Source organism: Rhinoraja longicauda, chromosome 3 (assembly GCF_053455715.1).
Source record: "Rhinoraja longicauda isolate Sanriku21f chromosome 3, sRhiLon1.1, whole genome shotgun sequence".
Classification (NCBI taxonomy): domain Eukaryota; kingdom Metazoa; phylum Chordata; class Chondrichthyes; order Rajiformes; family Arhynchobatidae; genus Rhinoraja; species Rhinoraja longicauda.
The window spans coordinates 56,651,877-56,671,921 of record NC_135955.1 but is presented as its reverse complement, the minus strand read 5'-3'; the positions used below and the strand labels follow the sequence as shown (position 1 = coordinate 56,671,921).

Sequence of the window (20,045 nt, the reverse complement as noted above, 5' to 3'; positions counted from 1 at the left end):
AAATGGCTTCTCTGGAAGTTGTCCTGCTCTTACAAAATGGGTGGTTTTCAAGAAACCAGGCATTGGGGGAGGGAGGGCATTGGTGGTAGTTCTCCTACCTTCCAAGGTAATCGCCAGTTGTCGCAAGACCTGATTGTGCCTCCATATGTAGCAGCCTTGTGAAAGACTGGGTTTGCAACCAGTGAGGATGTGCCTTAACGTTGCTGGGGTTTGGCAGAGAGAACATGATGGATCATCTCCAAGTCACTGGTTCAGGTTCTTGGGTGTGGGAAGAACATCGTAGGTGGCTCTGATGATGAAGCTAAGACGGTTTCCTTCCATCTCCCACATATCCTTCCTGTTAAGCCTATGATGCTCCAGGTTTTCCCAGGTAGTCCACTAGCCCTGTTTGGACTGTGAGACTGCTTTTGCTCATCTCTCTGCCTCCTCTTGCTGACGGATTTAGATGAGAGAATTAAATGTGACATCTCCAAGTTTGCGGATGACACAAAGCTGGGTGGCAGTGTGAGCTGCGATGAGAATGCTATGAGGCTGCAGGGTGACTTGGATAGGTTGGGTGAGTGGGCAGATGAATGGTAGATGCAGTATAATGTGGATAAATGTGAGGTTATTCACTTTGGTGGCAAGAACAGGAAGACAGATTATTATCTGAATGGTGTCACATTAGGAAAAGGGGAGGTACAATGAGACCTGGGTGTGCTTGTATATCAGTCACTGAAAGTAAGCATGCAGGTTCAGCAGGCAGTGAAGAAAGCTAATGGCATGTTGGCCATTGCAAAATAATTTGAGTTTAGGAGCAAGGCCTACTGCAGTTGTATAGGGCCCTGGTGAGGTCGCACCTAGAGTATTGTGTGCCATTTTGGTCTCCAAATTTGAGGAAGGACATTACTGCTATTGAGAGAGTGCAGCGTAGGTTCACGAGGTGAATTCCCGGGATGGCGGACTGACATATGATGAAAGAATGGGTCGACTGAGCTTGTATTCACTGGAATTTAGAATGATGTGAGGGGGTCTTATAGAAACATATAAAATTCTTAAAGGATTGGACAGGCTAGATGCAGGAAAAATGCTCCCGATGTTGGGGGAGTCACCATTTAAGAATAAGGAGTAGGCCATTTAGGACTCGGGTGAGGAAACACTTTTTCACCCAGAGAGTTGTGAATCTGTGGAATTCTCTGCCAGTGGAGGCAAATTCACTGGATGTTTTCAAGAGAGAGTTAGATTTAACTCTGAGGGCTAAAGGAATTAAGGGATATGGGGAAAAAGCAGGAACAGGGTACTGATTTTAGATGATCAGCCATGATCATATTGAATGGCGGTGCTAGCTCAAAGGGCCGAATGGCCTACTCCTGCATCTATTTTTCTGTTTCTATGTAGTGATATGGGTCATGTGCAGGCAGATATGATTAGTTTATCTTGACATTAGATTGGCACAGACATTGTTGTCCAAAGGGTCTGTACGTGACGGACATTTACTACAAGCCCACCGACTCGCACAGCTATCTGGACTACACTTCTTCCCACCCGGTCCCCTGCAAAAAGTCTATCCCCTACTCCCAATTCCTCCGTCTACGCCGCATCTGCGCCCGGGATGAGGTGTTTCAGACTAGGGCTTCCGAGATGTCCTCGTTTTTCAGAAAACGGGGCTTCCCCTCCTCCATTATAGATGAGGCTCTCACTAGGGTCTCTTCTACATCCCGCAGCTCCGCTCTTGCTCCCCCTCCCCCCACTCGCAACAAGGACAGGATCCCCCTCGTTCTCACCTTCCACCCCACCAGCCAGTGGATCCAACATATCATCCACCAACATTTCCGTCACCTACAACAGGACCCCACCACTGGCCATATCTTCCCATCCCCTCTCCTCTCTGCGTTCCGCAGAGACCGTTCCCTCCGCAACTCCCTGGTCCACTCGTCCCTTCCTACCCAAACCACCCTAACCCCGGGCACTTTCCCTTGCAACCGCACGAGATGCAACACCTGTCCCTTTACCTCCCCCCTCAACTCCATCAAAGGACCCAAACAGTCTTTCCAGGTGAGACAGAGGTTCACCTGCACCTCCTCCAACCTCATCTATTGCATCCGCTGCTCTAGATGTCAACTTATTTATATCGGCGAAACCAAGCGCAGGCTCGGCGATCGCTTCGTTGAACACCTGCGCTCGGTCCGCATTAACGCAACTGATCTCCCGGTGGCCCAGCACTTTAACTCCCCCTCCCATTCCCAGTCTGACCTCTCTGTCATGGGCCTCCTCCAGTGCCATAGTGAGGCCCGCCGGAAATTGGAGGAGCAGCACCTCATATTTCGCCTGGGCAGTTTGCGGCCCGGTGGTATGAACGTCGACTTCTCCAACTTCAGATAGCTCCTCTGTCCCTCCCTTCCCCTCCTCCTTCCCAGATCTCCCTCTATCTTCCTGTCTCCACCTATATCCTTCCTTTGTCCCACCCCCGACATCAGTCTGAAGAAGGGTCTCGACCCGAAACGTCACCCATTCCTTCTCTCCCGAGATGCTGCCTGACCTGCTGAGTTACTCCAGCATTTTGTGAATAAATTGATATATTTTTCCGTTCCGTGTTCCATAAGATCACCATAGAATGTTTGTGTTTAAGTAATTTGCATTGAGATTTAGGTATTAGACAAAACTAATATTTCAAGAACATTGCCGTACACATGGATTAAGTTATCCTCCAAAACATTCACCAGCTCTTGCTTTTCTCCCATTCTCTGAATGAACAGAAACTCAAGGACAAACAGGAATGCAAATATAAAATGTTGGCTTTAGTTATAAAGTCCTTTGTAACATCAGATACAATGATCACTCGTCAGTCTCTTGAAAACTGGCGTCTGTAGCACACTGTTCAATAAATTCTACATCAGCCATGTTTTTCAATTACATTCAGCGTCCCAATGGGAGATATATATGACATGGATTTTCAGGTAGAATGTTCTTTCGACAGTGAGTTTTACTTTCACAATGAGTTCACCTAAAATTCTTCTGTACATATGTTAATTCAGACTCAAACTTTCAATTTAAGATATTGATTCCAGGGATAACATTCCTCCCTGGATAGACACAAAATCCTGGAGTAACTTAGCAGGACAGGCAGCATCTCTGGATAGCAGGAATCTACCCAGAGATGCTGCCTGCCCCACTGAGTTACTCCAGCATTTTGTGGCTATCTTCGGTGTAAACCAGCATCTGCAGTTCCTTCTTATACATCCCTCCCTGGATTAGCCTCTTCCATATTTGTAATATTTTCCAGATCTAAAACCCTCCCAGAACTCTCCATTCCTGTAATTATATCCTTTTGTGCATGGTTAACTGTTCAAGATTTCAAGGTCAGTTTATTGTCAAATGTACCAATTAAGGTACACTGAAATATGAGTTACCATACAGCCATACTAAGTGAAAAGCAACAAGATACACAGCCACATAAAATAAAAGTTTACATAAACATTCACAACAGCGGCTCCCCACATTCCTCACTTTAATGGAAGATAATAAAGTTCAATCTTCTCCCTCCTTATTCTCCCGCGGTCGGGGCTATCGAACCATCTGCAGTCAGGGCCATCAAAGCTCCCATTCTGACCCAACTTTGAATATTCTATGGTCAACAGTCTAAACCCTATTTGCTAGATTTACAGTCTGAAAGCTCCCAATCCCTGGCTCCTTTTCAGAATAGTTCTTAAAACCCAACTACTTCAACAAAGTTTCACCTCCTCCTTGGTCAAATTTGTATATTTATACTTCATAATGTGAAAAGTACAAAATAAATGAAAATTGTTGATTGGAGTTTTCCAATGCAAGAAATCGATTGGTCTCAGAACATGGATGCAGCATTGATGAAACAAGAGTATTATCAGGATAACAAGGGACTTGAAAATCTAGGTTTTTGTTCACTGGTGCAGGAAAGGTAGACAGAGAAAATTATGAAAGAACTAGGAAAGGTAAACAGTAAAAACAAAATTATATATGCCCAACTAAAAGTGTAAATTGAAACTTTATTAAATTTGAAACATATTACCCTATGCTTGTCTATGTGTCAATATGAACTGACAAGAGCAAAATTTACATATAAAAATCCCATCACCACAAAGATGACATCAGTTCAAGGAGATCCCATCATTTTAAAAGAGTACAATGGGATCTGGCTTATCAAGCTTCTATCTAATTCTGCATTAAATAAATGCAAGCCACTGCTTCCTCCACCCTTTGAGGAGAAGAATTCTAAAGACTCAGAAACCTTTGATCGAATATTTTTATTACTTTATGTCTTAAATGAGCAGTCCCTTACTTTTAAGCAGTGATCTTTGATCTAGATTTATGAGCAGCATCAATAAAGTCAGAACCTTTTTCCCATGGTAGAAATGTCCAACACCAGAGGTCATAGCTAAAAGGTAAAAGGGGGAAAGTCTAATGGAGATGTGTGGGGCAAGTTTCTTTTTACACAGAAGGTGGAGGGGGGCTGGAATGCATTGCCAGGGATGGTTGTGGAGGTAGATACCATAGTGGTGTTTAAGAGGCTTTTAGACAGGCACATGCAAGTGCAGGGAATAGAGGGATAGGGATCCTGTGCAGAGATGAGATCAATTCAGGCATCATACAGATTAGGAGGAGTATACTATCATTGAATGAAATCATGGCCAATCTGATTGTAATCTCAAATCCATGTTCTCCCTTACTCCAGTATACCTTTCATTTATCCAAAATCAAAATTCAATGAGGCGGGAAGTGGGATTTGGTGGAGATGAAAGAGTGAAGCAATGCATCCCACAGGAGTGATCTCTTAATAATGCTGAAAGGGAGGGAGATTGTCTGGGGTGGCATCACGCTAGTGGCACTTCCACTGAATTCCACAACTTTAGATAATCAGCCATTCCAGTCTTCTAGTATTTCTAGTGTCTAGTTTTTTTCCCCCTCACAGCAGGAAGCCATTTGCTAATGACCGAACGGTTTAATGTGAAATTGTCCATTTGATAGAAAATTTATAAAATCATATGGTGAGATATTGCAGAGCTCTGAGATACAGGGAGATCTGCGTGCCTTGCTGCATGTTTGGCAAAAGGCTAGTAGTATCCTCAAGAGTCAAGAGTCGAGTCAAGAGTGTTTTTATTTGTCGTATGTCCCAGATAGAACAATAAAATTCTTACTTGCTGCAGCACAACAGAATATGTAAACATAGTGCACTGTAAACAATATGAGAAATGAGAAAAAAAAGTTCAGTGTGTATATATACACAAACAAGTACGCACACATATGTATAAGTATATTATATATATATATATATATATATATATATACACATATGCACACATACTCAAAAAACAAACAATAATAGTGTAATAATAATAATAATAATAATAATAATAATGTCTATTGTCGTTCAGAGCTTATTTGAGGCCTGATGGATGTAGGGAAGAAGCTGTTCCTGAACCTGGATGTTACAGTTTTCAGTGCTCCTGTACCTTCTTCCCGATGGCAGGGGTGAAATGAGTTTGTGGCCAGGATGGTGTGGGTCTCTGATGATGCTGGCTGCCTTTTTGAGGCAGCGACTCCGATAAATCCTTTCGATGGTGGGGAGGTCAGAGCCGGTGATGGACTGGGCAGTCAGTGTTCACAATTCTTTGCAGTCTTTTCTGCTCCTGGGCGTTCAAGTTGCCGAACCAGGCCATGATGCAACAAGTCAATATGCTCTCTACTGTACACCTGTACAAGTTCAAGAGAATCCTCTCTGACATACCGAATCTCCTTAATCTTCTCAGGAAGTTGAGGTGTTGATGTGGTTTATTTATGAATGCATCAGTGTGCTGGGTCCAGGAAAGATCTTTGGAAATATGCACTCCCAGGAATTTGAAGTTTTGACTCTCTCTACCATCGTCCCATTGATAATAAACAGGATTGTGGGTCCCCATCCTTCCTCTTCCAAAGACCACAATCAGTTCATTGGTTGTACTGATATTGAGAGCCAGATTGTTGTGCTGGCACCATTTGGTCAATCGGTCGATCTCATTTCTATACTCTGACTTATCACCATCTGTAATTCGTCCAACCACAGTTGCCGAACATCGACTCCATCCTCCAGCTTTGAGTAGAAGTCCCTTTTGGCCTTTTTGATGGCCTTGTCAAGGTTGTATGCGGACTTCCTGTAGACCTCTGCGTCACCAGGCCTTAAAATCCCGGGATCTGGTCCTCAGAAGAATGCGGATCTCCTGCTTCATCTAAGGCTTCTGGTTAGGAAACACTCGGAAGGTTTTTGTAGGAATACGGTCCTCCACACATTTCCTTATGAAGTCTGTAACGACTGTGGCGTATTCATTCAGGTCCATTGCCGAGTCATGAACATTGCCTAGTGTACTGACTCCAAGCAGTCCTGTAGTTGTTCCTCTGCCTCCCCAGACCAGCTCTGTGCAGTCCTCACCTCTGGGGGTGCACTCTTCAGTTGCTGCCTGTATGCAGGAAGAAGCAGCACCGCTAAATGGTTGGATTTCCCGAAGTGAAGGCAAGGGATGGAGCGATAGGCATCTCTGATGGTCATGTAGCAGTGGTCAAGGGTGCTTAATCCTCTGGTACTGCAGGCAACATGTTGATAGTACTTTGGGATTTATATTTTCAGGCTGGCTTTGTTGAAGTCCCCGGCTATGGTGGTAAACGCTTCAGGGTACGCTGTCTGGTGCTTGTTGACCATGGCGTGCAGCTCCTCCAATGCTAGACCGACGTCTGCCTGGGGTGGGATGTAGACCGCGGTCAGGATGATGGAGGTGAATTCCCTCGGGAGGTAGAAGGGGCGGCACTTCATCGCCAGATGTTCCAGTTACGGAGAGCAGGAGTTAGACAGAACTGCCATGTCTGAGCACCACGAAGTGTTGGCCATGGGGCAGGTGCCCCTGCCTCTCCCTTTCCCAATGTCTGCGTACGGCCCATACGATGGATGGAGAAACCTTCAGGCTGGATGGCTGAGTCTGGGGAGTTGCGGGTGAGCCATGTCTCTGTGAAACAGAACGCAGCGCATTCCCTCAGCCCCCTTTGGTAAAGCAGCCTTGACCTTAAGCCCTCCACTTTATTTTCCAGTAATTGTACATTGACTAGTAGGATGGTAGGGAGAGGGGGTCGTAGTCCCCTGCGTTTCAGTCTGACTTGTAGTCCTGCCCACCGGCCACTTTTCCGGACACCATGGAAGCCTCCCCGGTGTTTCCAGGTGCAGTACTTACTGTTCCTGCGACGCTCTGCCAGGACGGGGTTTCCCCTGCGTTCGGGAATTCCTTTACACTCAGCAGCTCTGTTGCAACCGGTAGATCGCAATAGCACTAATGCATTTAAATGCATGAGCAGCATGTCAGTTGCATCGCTGGTTTCTGCTGTTTCTTTTATACAGGTAAGCTGCAAACTACTCTATTTGATGATTTCCTGCTGTGCTGCTGGCAACATGTCACCACATACAGGCGCCACCTCGGTATATTAACCAATTACAAAATCTCTTTAAATGTTAAAGTTTATTGTGAGAGGAAATCAATACATAGTGAGGAAGTTTATAATTTATTTATCAAGGGCATTAGTGAGACCAGGTCTGGAATTGTGTACAGTATTGATCTCCTTATTTAAGGAAAGATGTAAAAGTTTTAGGTCAGAGATTTACAATATTGATACATGGAATCAGTAAATAGTCTTATGAGGAAATGTTGGACAGGCTGGGAGGCAGAGAACAACTTGAATGAAACACTTGAAATCCGGAGGCAGTCGCCAGGGTTGATGTGGAGAGAACCAGGGGTCGCTCCTTTAAGACACTTCTTTTTTCTTCCCTTTGGAACTCTTTTTCTCAAAGGTCATTGGAAGCAGGCTTTGAATAATTTTAGAGGTGGAGAAATCCTTGATAAGCAAGAGGGTGAAAGGCTGCCGAGAATAAGTGGGATTGCATCGAGGAGTTCCAATCAGATTACATATTACTGTATTTGACTCTATGGCAGAGCAGGCTGAAGGACCAGAGTAGCCTTCTCATGATCCTAATTGTTTGTCCATTTAGATTCCATTCCCCCACCCTTTTATTCTCTGCTAGCCTTTGTTACCATTTCACCCAGCATCATCACCACCATCACCCAGCACCATCACCTATATGGACTGTGACCCAGTTCATATATATTAATCTCAATTATGAATAACAATAAATAACTTTTCCCGGCTCTGATGAAAAACCAATAAGATGAAATATTAACTGTTTCTTCATATATGTTGCCTGACCCATTGTGTATTTACAGTATTTTTATAACACCAGTTAAAAGACATTTGGACAAGTACATGGACAGGAATGGTTTAGAAGGATATGGGGCAACCGCAGGCAGGTAGGACTAGTGGATGGGGTAGCTTGGTCGGCGTGAGGAAGTTGGGCAGAAGGGCCAGTTTCTGTGCTGTATGGCTCTACGATTCCAAATCAGACTTTTGCATTCATTCTCTCAGCCTTCTTTCTTTATAGCTTATAACTTGGTTTATTTCTAACTTTTCCCAGCTCTGTTGAAAAGTCTTCAAGATGAAATATTGAATCTGTTTCACTCCTCGTATATGTTGTGTTTTTACAGGATTTTTATTTGCTAATCTATAAAGACCATAATTTACAATAACTGAGCCAAGAAGCGCCATCTAATTTCAGTTTCAGCATGGATTTTAAGAGCAAGTCCCAAACAAAACCTTTAAATTTGTATTCACAGATATCTAAGGAATTTAAATTAAACAAATTTGCCAAATCACATCAGTAAGCACGAATGGGAAAATAAACCTTAATATATGAATGATTGCTTTAAATGACATGATGAAACTGAAACATGAAACTTGTGAAATGTTTTCCTCTGTATTTAACATTATTCATTGCTTGAATGGAAACAATATCCCATTTCAACAACATTTAATTTTGGAAAGTATATATGGAACATATGCATTTGTTTTAAACTTATAAATTCATCGCCATATCAGTCGGCACAAGTAGATGACATTTCACATGTTGTGTATAAATAACAGAAAGCAAATTTAGTACAAAATCTTGCACACACAACTATTCAACTGACATCCAGCAGGTTTAAAATGTAATAAAATGTGATTTTCATGGTAAATAGACCTAAAACCACATACGTGCTCATACACTCACAAATATATTATGCGTATTTAAAGCGAATAATTTCAGGTAAGGCGAAAGCTGGAATCAGCAAACGCATTCTAGTTATTTAACATTCTATCAATTAGTAATAGTAATGATGAATCGTTGTCATTTCATTGGTGTCAATAATGTGGTCATTGTCACTCTATAGTAAAGGGGAGGGGAGAGTTTCCGCAGCTTCAATCGTTTGCTTTATTCGTTACCACGCTAAATATCTGTCATAAATGCACAGCAAAGATATTCCTAGAAAAAAAGATTACCTTTTCATAAGCAAATAATAAACTGTACATAACGTATTGCTTAAAAAATACAATTTCAACGATCCTTCACAAGAAAAATCCCACCCATCATTCGAGTACCTTTGATCGAGTTTATTTGTGGCAGGATTTCTAAATGTTAAACCTATCATCCTTGCTACTGTACCTGGATCATACAAGGTAGCTCAGTGTCATCCAGGAGTCTGATTGTACATTTGATCTCTTGACTTAACGACTTGATGCTGGAACTGCGAAAGCGAAGCATTTTCATTCTTCCTCCTTTCTCCTCTTTAAGTAATCATTAGGAAGCGCCGGTCTCAAAATCGAGCATGTCTCGACTAAACTGGGGAGGAAAACCTTGGGTGTGTATCGTACTAGGAAGAAAACACTGGCACATGGAGAAGAACGCTGACTGCGTCAGCCTCCCTATCTCAACCTTCATTGAAGAAATCGCTGACATTTAAACAGCAACATGAAAATAAACAGCAACCCGTGGAAACTCCGACGACTCGACCCCTGCCAAACAATGCGAGCCTGCTGCAAGTCGCACACTCTTCGCACCGTGCAAGCTGCTAGCTGGCTGGTGTGTGTATGCGCCGCCTGCAAGGATGCTCTGTATTGTATCGACGTGCCCGCGCACACACACACACACAGGGAAGGGCGCGCGCTCCAGGCTCCGAGCCGCTGCAGCCAATCGCAGCGGTTGGTGGCCGCCCGCCGTGCACGCGCGCTCCGGCAGGTGGGGAGCGCGGGGACGCGCGTCGCCCGGACAACAAAGGGTCGCCAGCACCGCTCTTGCAGACATCAGCGCTCTCCTCTCCTTGCTCCCACCCCTCTCCCTCTTCCGAACTTGTTTTTCCTGCACTTGCGTGGTTACATTGACGGCTTCAGTTGTTATAACAATTTCACCTTTCCCCTCCCTCTTTTGATTGGGACGATTAGAAATTATAGACAATAGGTGCAGGAGGAGGCCATTCGGCCCTTCGAGCCAGCACCACCATTCAATGTGATCATGGCTGATCATTCTCAATCAGTACCCCGTTCCTGCCTTCTCCCCATACCTCCTGACTCCGCTATCCTTGAGAGCTAGATAGAGTGCATTCAGAGAATTGGCCTCCACTGTCTTCTGAGGCAGAGAATTCCACAATTGTGCATTATCCGGTTAGACAATTACATTCTGTTAAAGATAATTTCTCCCTCTAAATTCAAGATGCAAATTGGAAGCACAATGTTTGCATAGTACGTATATCCTCGTAAATTATTACAAAGAACAGATATGGGGCCGGCCCAAATCTATTAGGAGTAATGCTATGTACGCTGGGCGACTTTCTCCACGGGTCTCCTCATCCTTCTAACCCGTTGTCTTAGTGGTATTTTAGCTGTGACAAGAGGTTTGTTTCTGTTGCAATGGAGAAGGCTGGATCTACTTTCCTTTGTCTTTTCTATTATATGAACATCATGGCCGAAGTAATTTTAAATTCTGAGTCTGAAAGGCTTTTCCCACCGAAGGCTGCGAGATCCGAAGATTAGATAAGCTGCCGCCGCCCTGCAGCTTCAACATCCCATTGATGTCTGGGTCCACTTCAAACTCCCGATCCATAGTAGAAACCTCCAGAACATAGTAATCCTTCCTCTTCCTTCAATTTATATTAAAAAATATGAGGGGCATGAGTGGGGTAGAGATGGTGAGAAACTTTGTCCCTTGACAGAGTTGTCTCTCGCCTGGGTCTAAATTAGAGATAAAGGACAAGAGAGTTACAGGGGATTTTGTTTCTTTTAAACAGAGGGTGAAATCTGGAATGCCCTACTGGGGGGAACAGAAGCATTCAAATGTCTCTAACTGAGCAATCCAATAGCATTGAAAGGCAAGAGCTGAATACTGGAAGATAGGATTAGTACACAATATTCATGGCCAACACAGACGATGTGGGCCCAAGAGCCTGTTTCCATATTTTATGACTATGACACTGTCTCTCCTGCTTCTCACTGTCTGATATAACTAAACATCTTTTTTCAGATGACAACACAGCTGTCAGTTGCCATTTTTCATACGGGACCATTAGAAATGTTCTACTTTACCAAAAAAAATCAACCGATTTGTTCTCTGGATTGTGCCCAATGGATTTGTTCTATGCCTCCTACATTTGAGAGATTTCCACAATAACTATCCATTTTGATGTTTTTAGAATATACTTCTCCGGTTGATTCTTCGGCAGCTTCAGTTCAAATCATTGTCATCAGATCCATACCCGTTTAATATGCCTAGGGCTGGTAACTTGAAACGTCCAAACATCTTAACATCAAGTAATGTTGTTAAGAGTTTGCTTAAATTTGTATGCATTATCATTTCAGGCACAACCAGAGGGACAAAGCAACAGTGGTAGACCTTGAGACTGTTACACCGTTCATGATGATTGTGCAAAACAAATCACATTATTCTGAATACCAGGGGATTCAACATATTAATTTGTGTAATTGGCCTCATAATTTGACTCAAGGAGTCCAGGTGTTTTTTCTGATAAAGCTGTGCTGTACTCCTGCCAAAATATATCCTCCTTGTGGTGACAGAATTACTCATAGTGCAGACACTGATCAGGGCTTTGTGGGGCTCTGCCAGAACTTATAGTCTTTAATATTCTAAATATAAAAACAACATTCTATTTTCCTTGTTGATATAGTCCAAAGACTGTATATGTCCAATGAATCAATCCAAAAAGACACCAAATCTCTTTGAACTGTCACTGCCTCTATGTTTTCCAGCATTTAGAAAATCCCATTTTCTATCTTTTCTAGGACCTCATACTTTGATCATCAGAATCTAATTGTCACTGTTTTATTTATTTCTTAAGTAATCACTTTGTAATTTAATATTTTCATCTATATTACTTACAGTGCTGCCTTTTGTTTTGAATCATCAGCAAATTTGGATACGTTGTTTTCTAATATGATGCACAATTCATTTGCCAGAGATAGGTCCTACCCAGAATCAACAAATCACAGGTTACCATTTTGAATACCTATTATCCTTTGTTTCTTGTCACTCAGCTAATCTGGTCCATATTTTGTCCTCAATTCCATGAGTTTCAACTTCATCCTAGTCTCCCAAGAAAATTTATTAAAAACCTTTCAGAAATGCAGGTAAGTTATATTCATAGACATTCCTCCATCCACTATGTTAAACATTCAATTGGTTTGGTCAGAAATTATTTATCTATTGCAAGTCCATATTGATGATTTTTGCCACTTACATTTTTTGAGGTGTTCAGTCACTCTGATCTGTAATTTCCTGACAATGTATACCAGATTACTGTACTGTAATTTCCCCATTTTTATCTCTCATCTTTTTTAAATAGCTGAGATTCGCACCTATTCCCAATTCTAGAATCTATACAACTTCAGGAGAATAGTCATAGCCTCTGCTGATATTTTCACCCAATTCTATAAAATCCCATATGAAGACGTGGGGAGACGTTACTCAGTTGGACCAGAAGTTCACGTGCACCTTCTCTAACCTCATCTACTACTGGATCTCCCAGTTGCTAACCATTTTCACTCCCCTTCCATTCGCATACTGTCTTATCTGGCCTGGGCCTCCTCCATTGCCAGTGAGGCCACATGCAAACTGGAGGAACAGTATTTCATATTCAACCCAATGGCATGAACATTGAGTTTTACAATTTTAGATTAAGTGACCAACTATGCACTCCCCTTTTATTCCCCTGCCCCCCCCCCCCCCCCCCCCCCACCATCCTTTCCTGTGTCCCACCTGGATTCACACATATTATTTCCGCTCCCCTTCCACTATATTCCTTCATCTGGTTTCACAATTTGCAACTCTTCTATCTTTATCTCACACCTTTTGCCTTTTTATTTCTGGCCTTTGTCCAACCATCTGCCTATCAGCAAGCCCCTCACCTTCATCCAGCTGTCACTTGCCAGCCTTTGTCCTGCCCTTCGTTTCTTCCAGCGTTCTACCTCCCTACCCCCTCCCAACCATAATCAGTCTGAAGAAGGGTCTTGACCTGAAACATCACCTGTTCTCTAGAGATTCTGCCTGACCCGCTAAGTCACTCCAGCACTTTGTGTCATTTTTTGTAAATCAGCATCTGCATTTCATTGTTTCTCCTTCTCAGTATTGTCATTATTTATTCATTATTTACAAACATGGTTCCAACATAGTATCCAATGCACTTATACATTTATGGTTTAAGGCATAATTATGGCATCTCCTACAAAAAATGATCTAGGGCTAAAGCGTATCAGACTCCTGTATTCAAATCTTATACAAAAAAAGGCCAGCCAACATACCTTTTGCGTTCTTGCTACACCCACATGCTAGCTTTCAGCATCTTGTACAAGCACATCCATGTCCCTTTGAACATCAATATTTTCCAATCTCTCACCATTCAAAAATGACTGTTTTTTTTACTAAAGTGGATAAAATAAGATTTTTCCACATTGTACTTCATGTGTGTATTGTTGTCCACTTACATAATGTGAGTCTGATGAAAGGTTCAGAGCCGAAATGTCATCTTTCCATTTCCCTCCACTGATGCTGCCTGGCCTGCTGAGTTCCATCAGCACTTTGTTTTTTGCTCAAGATTCCAGCATCTACAATCCTGATTGGGAACTTTTATTGAAAGTCTTCTGGAAATCCAAAGACACCAAAAATATTTGTTTCTCTTTTTCCAATCTACCAAAATCTCAAAGTCCAATAGATTAGTCAAATAATCATAATCATAATAATAATCATAATCAGAATAATAATTTATTAGCCAAATATGTTTTGCAACATATGAGGAATTTGATTTGCCATACAGTCATACACATAAAGAGTAACAAGACACCCAAATAAATTTTTAACATGAACATCCACCACAGCGACTCCCCCACATTCCACACTGTGATGGAAGGCAAAAAAAGGTCAATCTTCTCTTTTTTGTTCTCCCGCGGTCGGGGCACTCAAACCTTCCATTGTCGAGACGATCTTAGCTCCCGCAACCGGCGGTCGAGCCCTCCTCACCGGGGCGATGAAGCTCCCGCATCGGGGGATTTCAGCTCCCTCCCGCTGGGCGATCGGACCCCGGGTCGGGGCTGGTCGACCTCGTGTGGCTTGGAGCTTCCCGACATCAGTCTCTACCCAAGACTGCGAGCTCCTTGATATTGAAATCCATAGTTGGAGCGTCGATCCCAGGCAAGGGATCACAGGCTCCGATGGTAAGTCCACGGCTCCGTGGTGGGGCTCAAAGTCAGTCTTGAGCAAGGCCACCAGCTCCATGGTGTTAGGCCGCAGAGCGACCGGAGAAATGATCCGGAAAACAATCGCATCTCCAGCAAGATAAGAGATTGAAAAATGTTTCCCCCACCCCCCACATAAAACAAACCAGAGAACATTAACACATACTTTTAAAACACAGTAAAAACAACAAAAAAGACAAAAAGACAGACAGACTGTTGGCGAGGCTGCCATTGCTGACAGCGCCAGCCAAATATGATTTGTATTGCATAAATCCAATCGATTCTGCTTAATCATTTCTCAGTTTAGTTAAGCCTTAATATCATATCAGCATTTTCTTTACAAATGAAGTTAGATGACCAAGTTCCCTGTTTAATCGCTCCCTTCTGAGGTCATATTTGTTTCCCTCAAATTTTTGTGAATCATTCTTGAGTCCACTGAATGGGATTAGTTTAGATGGAGCATCTTGGTCGGTATGGATGAGTGATTGGAAATATGCTGAATTTTCTTAGCTTTCTGAGAAAGTAAAGTTGTTGATTTTCTTTCTTGGCCACAGCATCAAAGTAGTTGGGCCATGACAAATTGTTGGCAATATTTCAATGGCAATGGTACTTTATTGTCTTCATTATTGTATTTTATTGCACCATTGCATCATTGAAATATTGCCACCAATTTGTCCTGGCCCAACTACATTGATACCTAGATAGATACCTAGGTACAGTGAAATTCTTTTTTTTTCATACAGTCCAGTAAAAATCTTCCTATACATAGGCACAACCATACTTAAGTACAAGAGTGTAGGAATAGTAGATTACACTGACACAATGCACAAGGATTGAATGTCATGTAAGATACTACATAAGCACAAGTAATTACTTTGAGGGTTCAATTCATATTCCATTAAGGTTATGCTTACGTTCGCTCCTCTGACCACATCATTCAACATGCCATGCTATCACCTGGACATGATTTTTGAAAGAACAATTTTTATTCAGTAGCAAAAGAACAAACTGAGGTCTCCTCAGTTGTCCGAACTACTAACAAACTTTTGACAAACCCAGTAGCTATAATGATCAACAGATATCCAACTTGTTTCCAATTCTGAAGGGTCTCGGCCCAAAATATTGCCTAATCATGTTTTCCAGAGATTCTCTCTGATCTACTAAATTACTCCAGCACCTTGTGTCTTTTTTATAGAAACCAGCATCTGCAGTTACTTTTGTCTACTCTTGTTTACAATTGTCAGCACCCAAGTAGATTAGACAATAACATTCTGATAATCTGCTAAGCAATGTTCAGTCTCATTAGATGCTCTCTCTTGTCCTCACTTTACACTACTCTGGGCCCCATTTTCCAATCTCCTTTTAAACTCAATAAAATGTCATATTTGAATAACAATGAGTATGTATGTAATCCATTGCACCATAAAATGTCCTCGGCCAGCAAGGAAGTCCAAAGGGTGCTGGGTTAAGAGTTTTGCTACATTAGGCTCAGCGACTACATAAGCCCCCTGCAAAATTCATAGTAATCCAAGAGGGGCTGCAAATAATATTTTTCTTTACCTATTTTGAACGATTTTCCAGCCACATTGTCATGATATAAATCAAACATGACATGATGTTGATCCCGACTCCATTCCGGAACAACCTTTCCGAACTGAAAGGCAGACTCATTCATGACCACTAATCCTCCAAAGCAAAGGTACGGGTCACATCGATGCAACAGGCAGGTGTACGTCTGCCTCTGAACCAACTTCAGCATTGAATTGAGGACCATGACCAATCTAGCAGAATCCTTATCACAAATAACCGTCCAATGTTGGAAATGTAAGGACAGCAGAGGCCACTTACTGCTCCGCTGCTCCGCCCAAGGAACTGGAAGTTCTTGACCATCTCCACATCGACTCGAACTGACACATGTATGCCAGCCCGCTTTGTGAAGTTGATGAGTAGCTCCTTCATTTTGCTGACGTGGAGGAAGAGATTGATGTCTTGATACCATGCTAATAAACTGTCTAATTCCCTCTGTACTCTGTATCGTCATTGTTTGAGATCCAACCCACAACGGTGGCATCATCCGCAAACTTATAAATGGAGTTGAAGCAGAATTTGGCTGCATAGTCGTGAGTTTATAGGAAGTATAGTCAAAGGTTTAAAACGTAGCCTTGCAAAGCATTGATGTTGATAACTATCGTGTTGGATATTTTGTTTTTCTATCCTCACTTAATTGCAGTCAATGGGTCGAAATCAAGATTCCAGTTGCGGAGGGGGTGCTACTTCACAAATGGAACAGTTTGTAAATGAGTTTGAATTATGGTGTCGAAGACAAAGCTATAGTCAATAAATCGGAGTTTGGCATTGGTGTCTTTGTTATCCAGATGTTCCTGGGATGAATGCAGGATCAGGGAGATGGTGTCTACAGTGGACCCTTTACAGTGGTAATCGAAGTGCATTGATCAAGTCTGTTTGGGAGGCTGGAGTCGATGTACCTCATAGCACTTCATGATAATGGATGTCGGAGCCATGGACAGTAGTCATTAAGACAATATTTTCAGTCTGAAGAAGGGACCTGACCCAAAATGTAGTCTGTGCCTTCCCTCCACAGATGCTGCCTGGATCGCTAAGTTCATCCAGCATTTTATGTTTTGCTCGAGATTCCACCATCTGCAGCTTCTTATGTCTCCATAACATGCTATCTAGCTTCTTTTTGGCACTGGGATGATGGTGCTCTTTTTAAAGCAGGTAGGAATCTCAGATTGGAGTAGGGAGAATTTAAAGCTGTCCGCAGATACTCCTGTCAGCTGGACTGCACAGGTTCTAAGGATATTTCTGGGGTCTCCATCTGGACGAGAAGCTTTCCACGAGTTCACTCTCAGAAAAGGCCGATACAACATATAATTATACCTTACTTATACCATGTTTTATCATGCACTTGCTATATCGGGTTTGAAAAATCCTTTTGAAACACACAGGGTGGCACGGTGGCGCAGCGGTAGAGTTACTGCCTTACAGCGCCAGAGATCCGAGTTCAATCCTGACTACGGGTGCTTGTCTGTATGGAGTTTGTACTTTCTTCACATGCGTGGGTTTTCTCCGGGTGCTCCATTTTCCTCCCACATTCCAAAGACGTACAGGTTTGTAGGTTAATAGGCTTGGTATAATTGTAAATTGTCCCTAGTGTGTACAGGATAGCATTAGTGTGCAGGGATCGCTGGTCAGAGCAGACTCGGTGGGCCGAAGGGCCTTTTCCACTCTGTATCTCTAAACTAAGCTGAACTAAACTTCAAGAAACTTTCCAAAATAGTCTAACAAAGTTTTACCAACACTTTTATCAACATTCATTCTAGAAATTCTACAAAACAAACATACAACTTAATAGCAAATGTCGACCGTACCGCATCTCGAACTTGCTCACCCGTTTGATAATCTTATTGTAACTTCAATCTACATTTCTTACCCCTGTTAAACTTTCATCCCATTACTTATCAAAAGTCTATCTAGCTCTAAAAATATTCAAAGGCTTTAGTTTCACCACCCTTTCAGGAAGTAAAATAAATTGCATAATTTCTGCCTTAAATGTGGAACACCTATTTCTTAAATGTTGACCCCTAATTCTAGCTTCTCCCACAAAAATAAATATTATTTCCACATCGAACCTGTCAAAACCTTTCGACCATTTCTCACTTTTCTAAACTTCAATAGAAACGAACTGTGGCCAAACAGCTCCCCAGAACAGGGAGCAGGAAATCATAGGAAGATTTTCAAAAACATCTGCAAAACCGGCTGGGCAAGACATTCAAGTAGTGATACTATGGGAAGAATAGATGCTACTGGCCGCATGCAGGTCCATTGATTGGAGACTGAATATTTCACATAAGTAAAAAAATAAGCTGCTGGAGAAACTTGATAGATCAGGCATCATTTGTGGAGGGAAATGCACAGACAATGTTTCAAGTCGGACCGTTCTTCAAACTGATGGAGTGGAGGGGAGAGGGCTGCTAGAAAGTTAGGGGAGGAGATGAGGAGAGACCTTGCAAGTCATAGGTAGAGCCAGGTGAGGATTGGCAATGTCAGTGTGTGGAGAGAGTAACCAGGACAGGAGATTATGTGAAGAAGACAAAGGGTACAGATGGTGGAATATGATGACAAAGGCAGGAAGGTGGGGGGGGGGGGGGGGTGAGGGGGGAATGTGAAAATTGATGGAGGGATAGTGGGTAGTAGAGAATGGGGAGAGGTGTGTGAAGGAAAATGGGGAAACTGGAATAGGGAGGGGTTCCAGATGAGCAGATCATCAGGGAGAGGAACCAGGGATTTGTGGAAGAAACGGTCCCTTCAGAATATTGAAAAATGAGGAAATACATATTTGGTGTCAGCATGATATTGAAAGGTGAAGATTATGGAGGATGACCTGCTCCATCTGCCCATCATCTCCCTCACCTGGTCCCACCTACTTCCTGCCAGTTCGTGAGTGGAGCCAGAGAAATTGTGAGTAGAAGAGTGTCCTCAAGGGAAGCAATGTGGAAGGAGCTGTGGTCAAGATAGTTGTGGGTCTATCGGCTTATTATAGAAATTGATTACTGAGCTAGCCATGAAAATGGAGAAACCAAGAAGGGGAAAGACTAGTCAGATATGGAGTCGTTTAACAAGGGCAGCACCAATGCAGTGATCAGTTTAAAGGAAAAAGAGGCAAGAGAGGTGACATGAGGTGGTGTGAAGAAAGGGCCTCTAAGCATTCCACATGCTGGTTCCCTTTGTAACATCTTCCATTTGAAAGAAGAGAGTGGAGTTAAATAAAATTGTTCAATGTGAGAACAAATTTCGCCAAATGAAGGTCGGTAGATTATGTTGAGTTATGGGATAGAGGGATAGTCAATGATGAGTCATTTTTGATTTGTTTTTCATTGCTGTACTTTTTAATTTGGAAACATATCCAATATGGAAGTATTTAAATCCTGACCTGCAACAAGTCATGATCCTAAAACAAACTGGAGGAACTCAGCGGGTCAAGCAGCATCTGTGGAAGCAGAGGTTTTAGGTCCCGATCCCGTTGTTCACCTTCTCCGAATCGTACTTTATTTACACAAAGAGCTTTCCAATCCTTGTCTCCCTTGTGCTTACTCCTTCGAGAGCATGATCCATTTTGGCCCGTGTTACCGCGCGATTTATTTGGAAATCAATCTTGCACCTTTTCTGCATTACAGTTCCCAATTATTGCTGCCCCCCTCCCCGCGACTCCCCGAGATACTATCTGCGCAAATGCAAGTGGAATCAGAGAAAGAAACGAAGAAGCGTGTGTGCTGCATGGTTTCATGTCGATGTTGGGTGAGTGAGCTCCATGAGTTGTTGACTTTGGGTGAAAGCTTCCTTCTCCCGCCGCGGGGGGCGCTGCAGCTCCTGAACCCGGGACGTCTCGC

General features: G+C 42.8%; 1 protein-coding gene across 2 annotated transcripts in view; it reads right to left on the bottom strand.

Moving 5' to 3' along the window:
• Positions 1-10,010, bottom strand: part of frmd3 (FERM domain containing 3) — a 150,482-nt gene extending 140,472 nt beyond the window's left edge. For both annotated transcript variants that reach the window (XM_078396200.1, XM_078396201.1), the window contains exon 1: positions 9,563-10,010. In XM_078396200.1, the coding sequence (XP_078252326.1) occupies positions 9,563-9,667 (105 nt within the window). In that variant the 5' untranslated portion in view covers positions 9,668-10,010. The remainder of the gene's footprint in view (positions 1-9,562) is intronic.
• Positions 10,011-20,045: the final 10,035 nt, after the last annotated feature.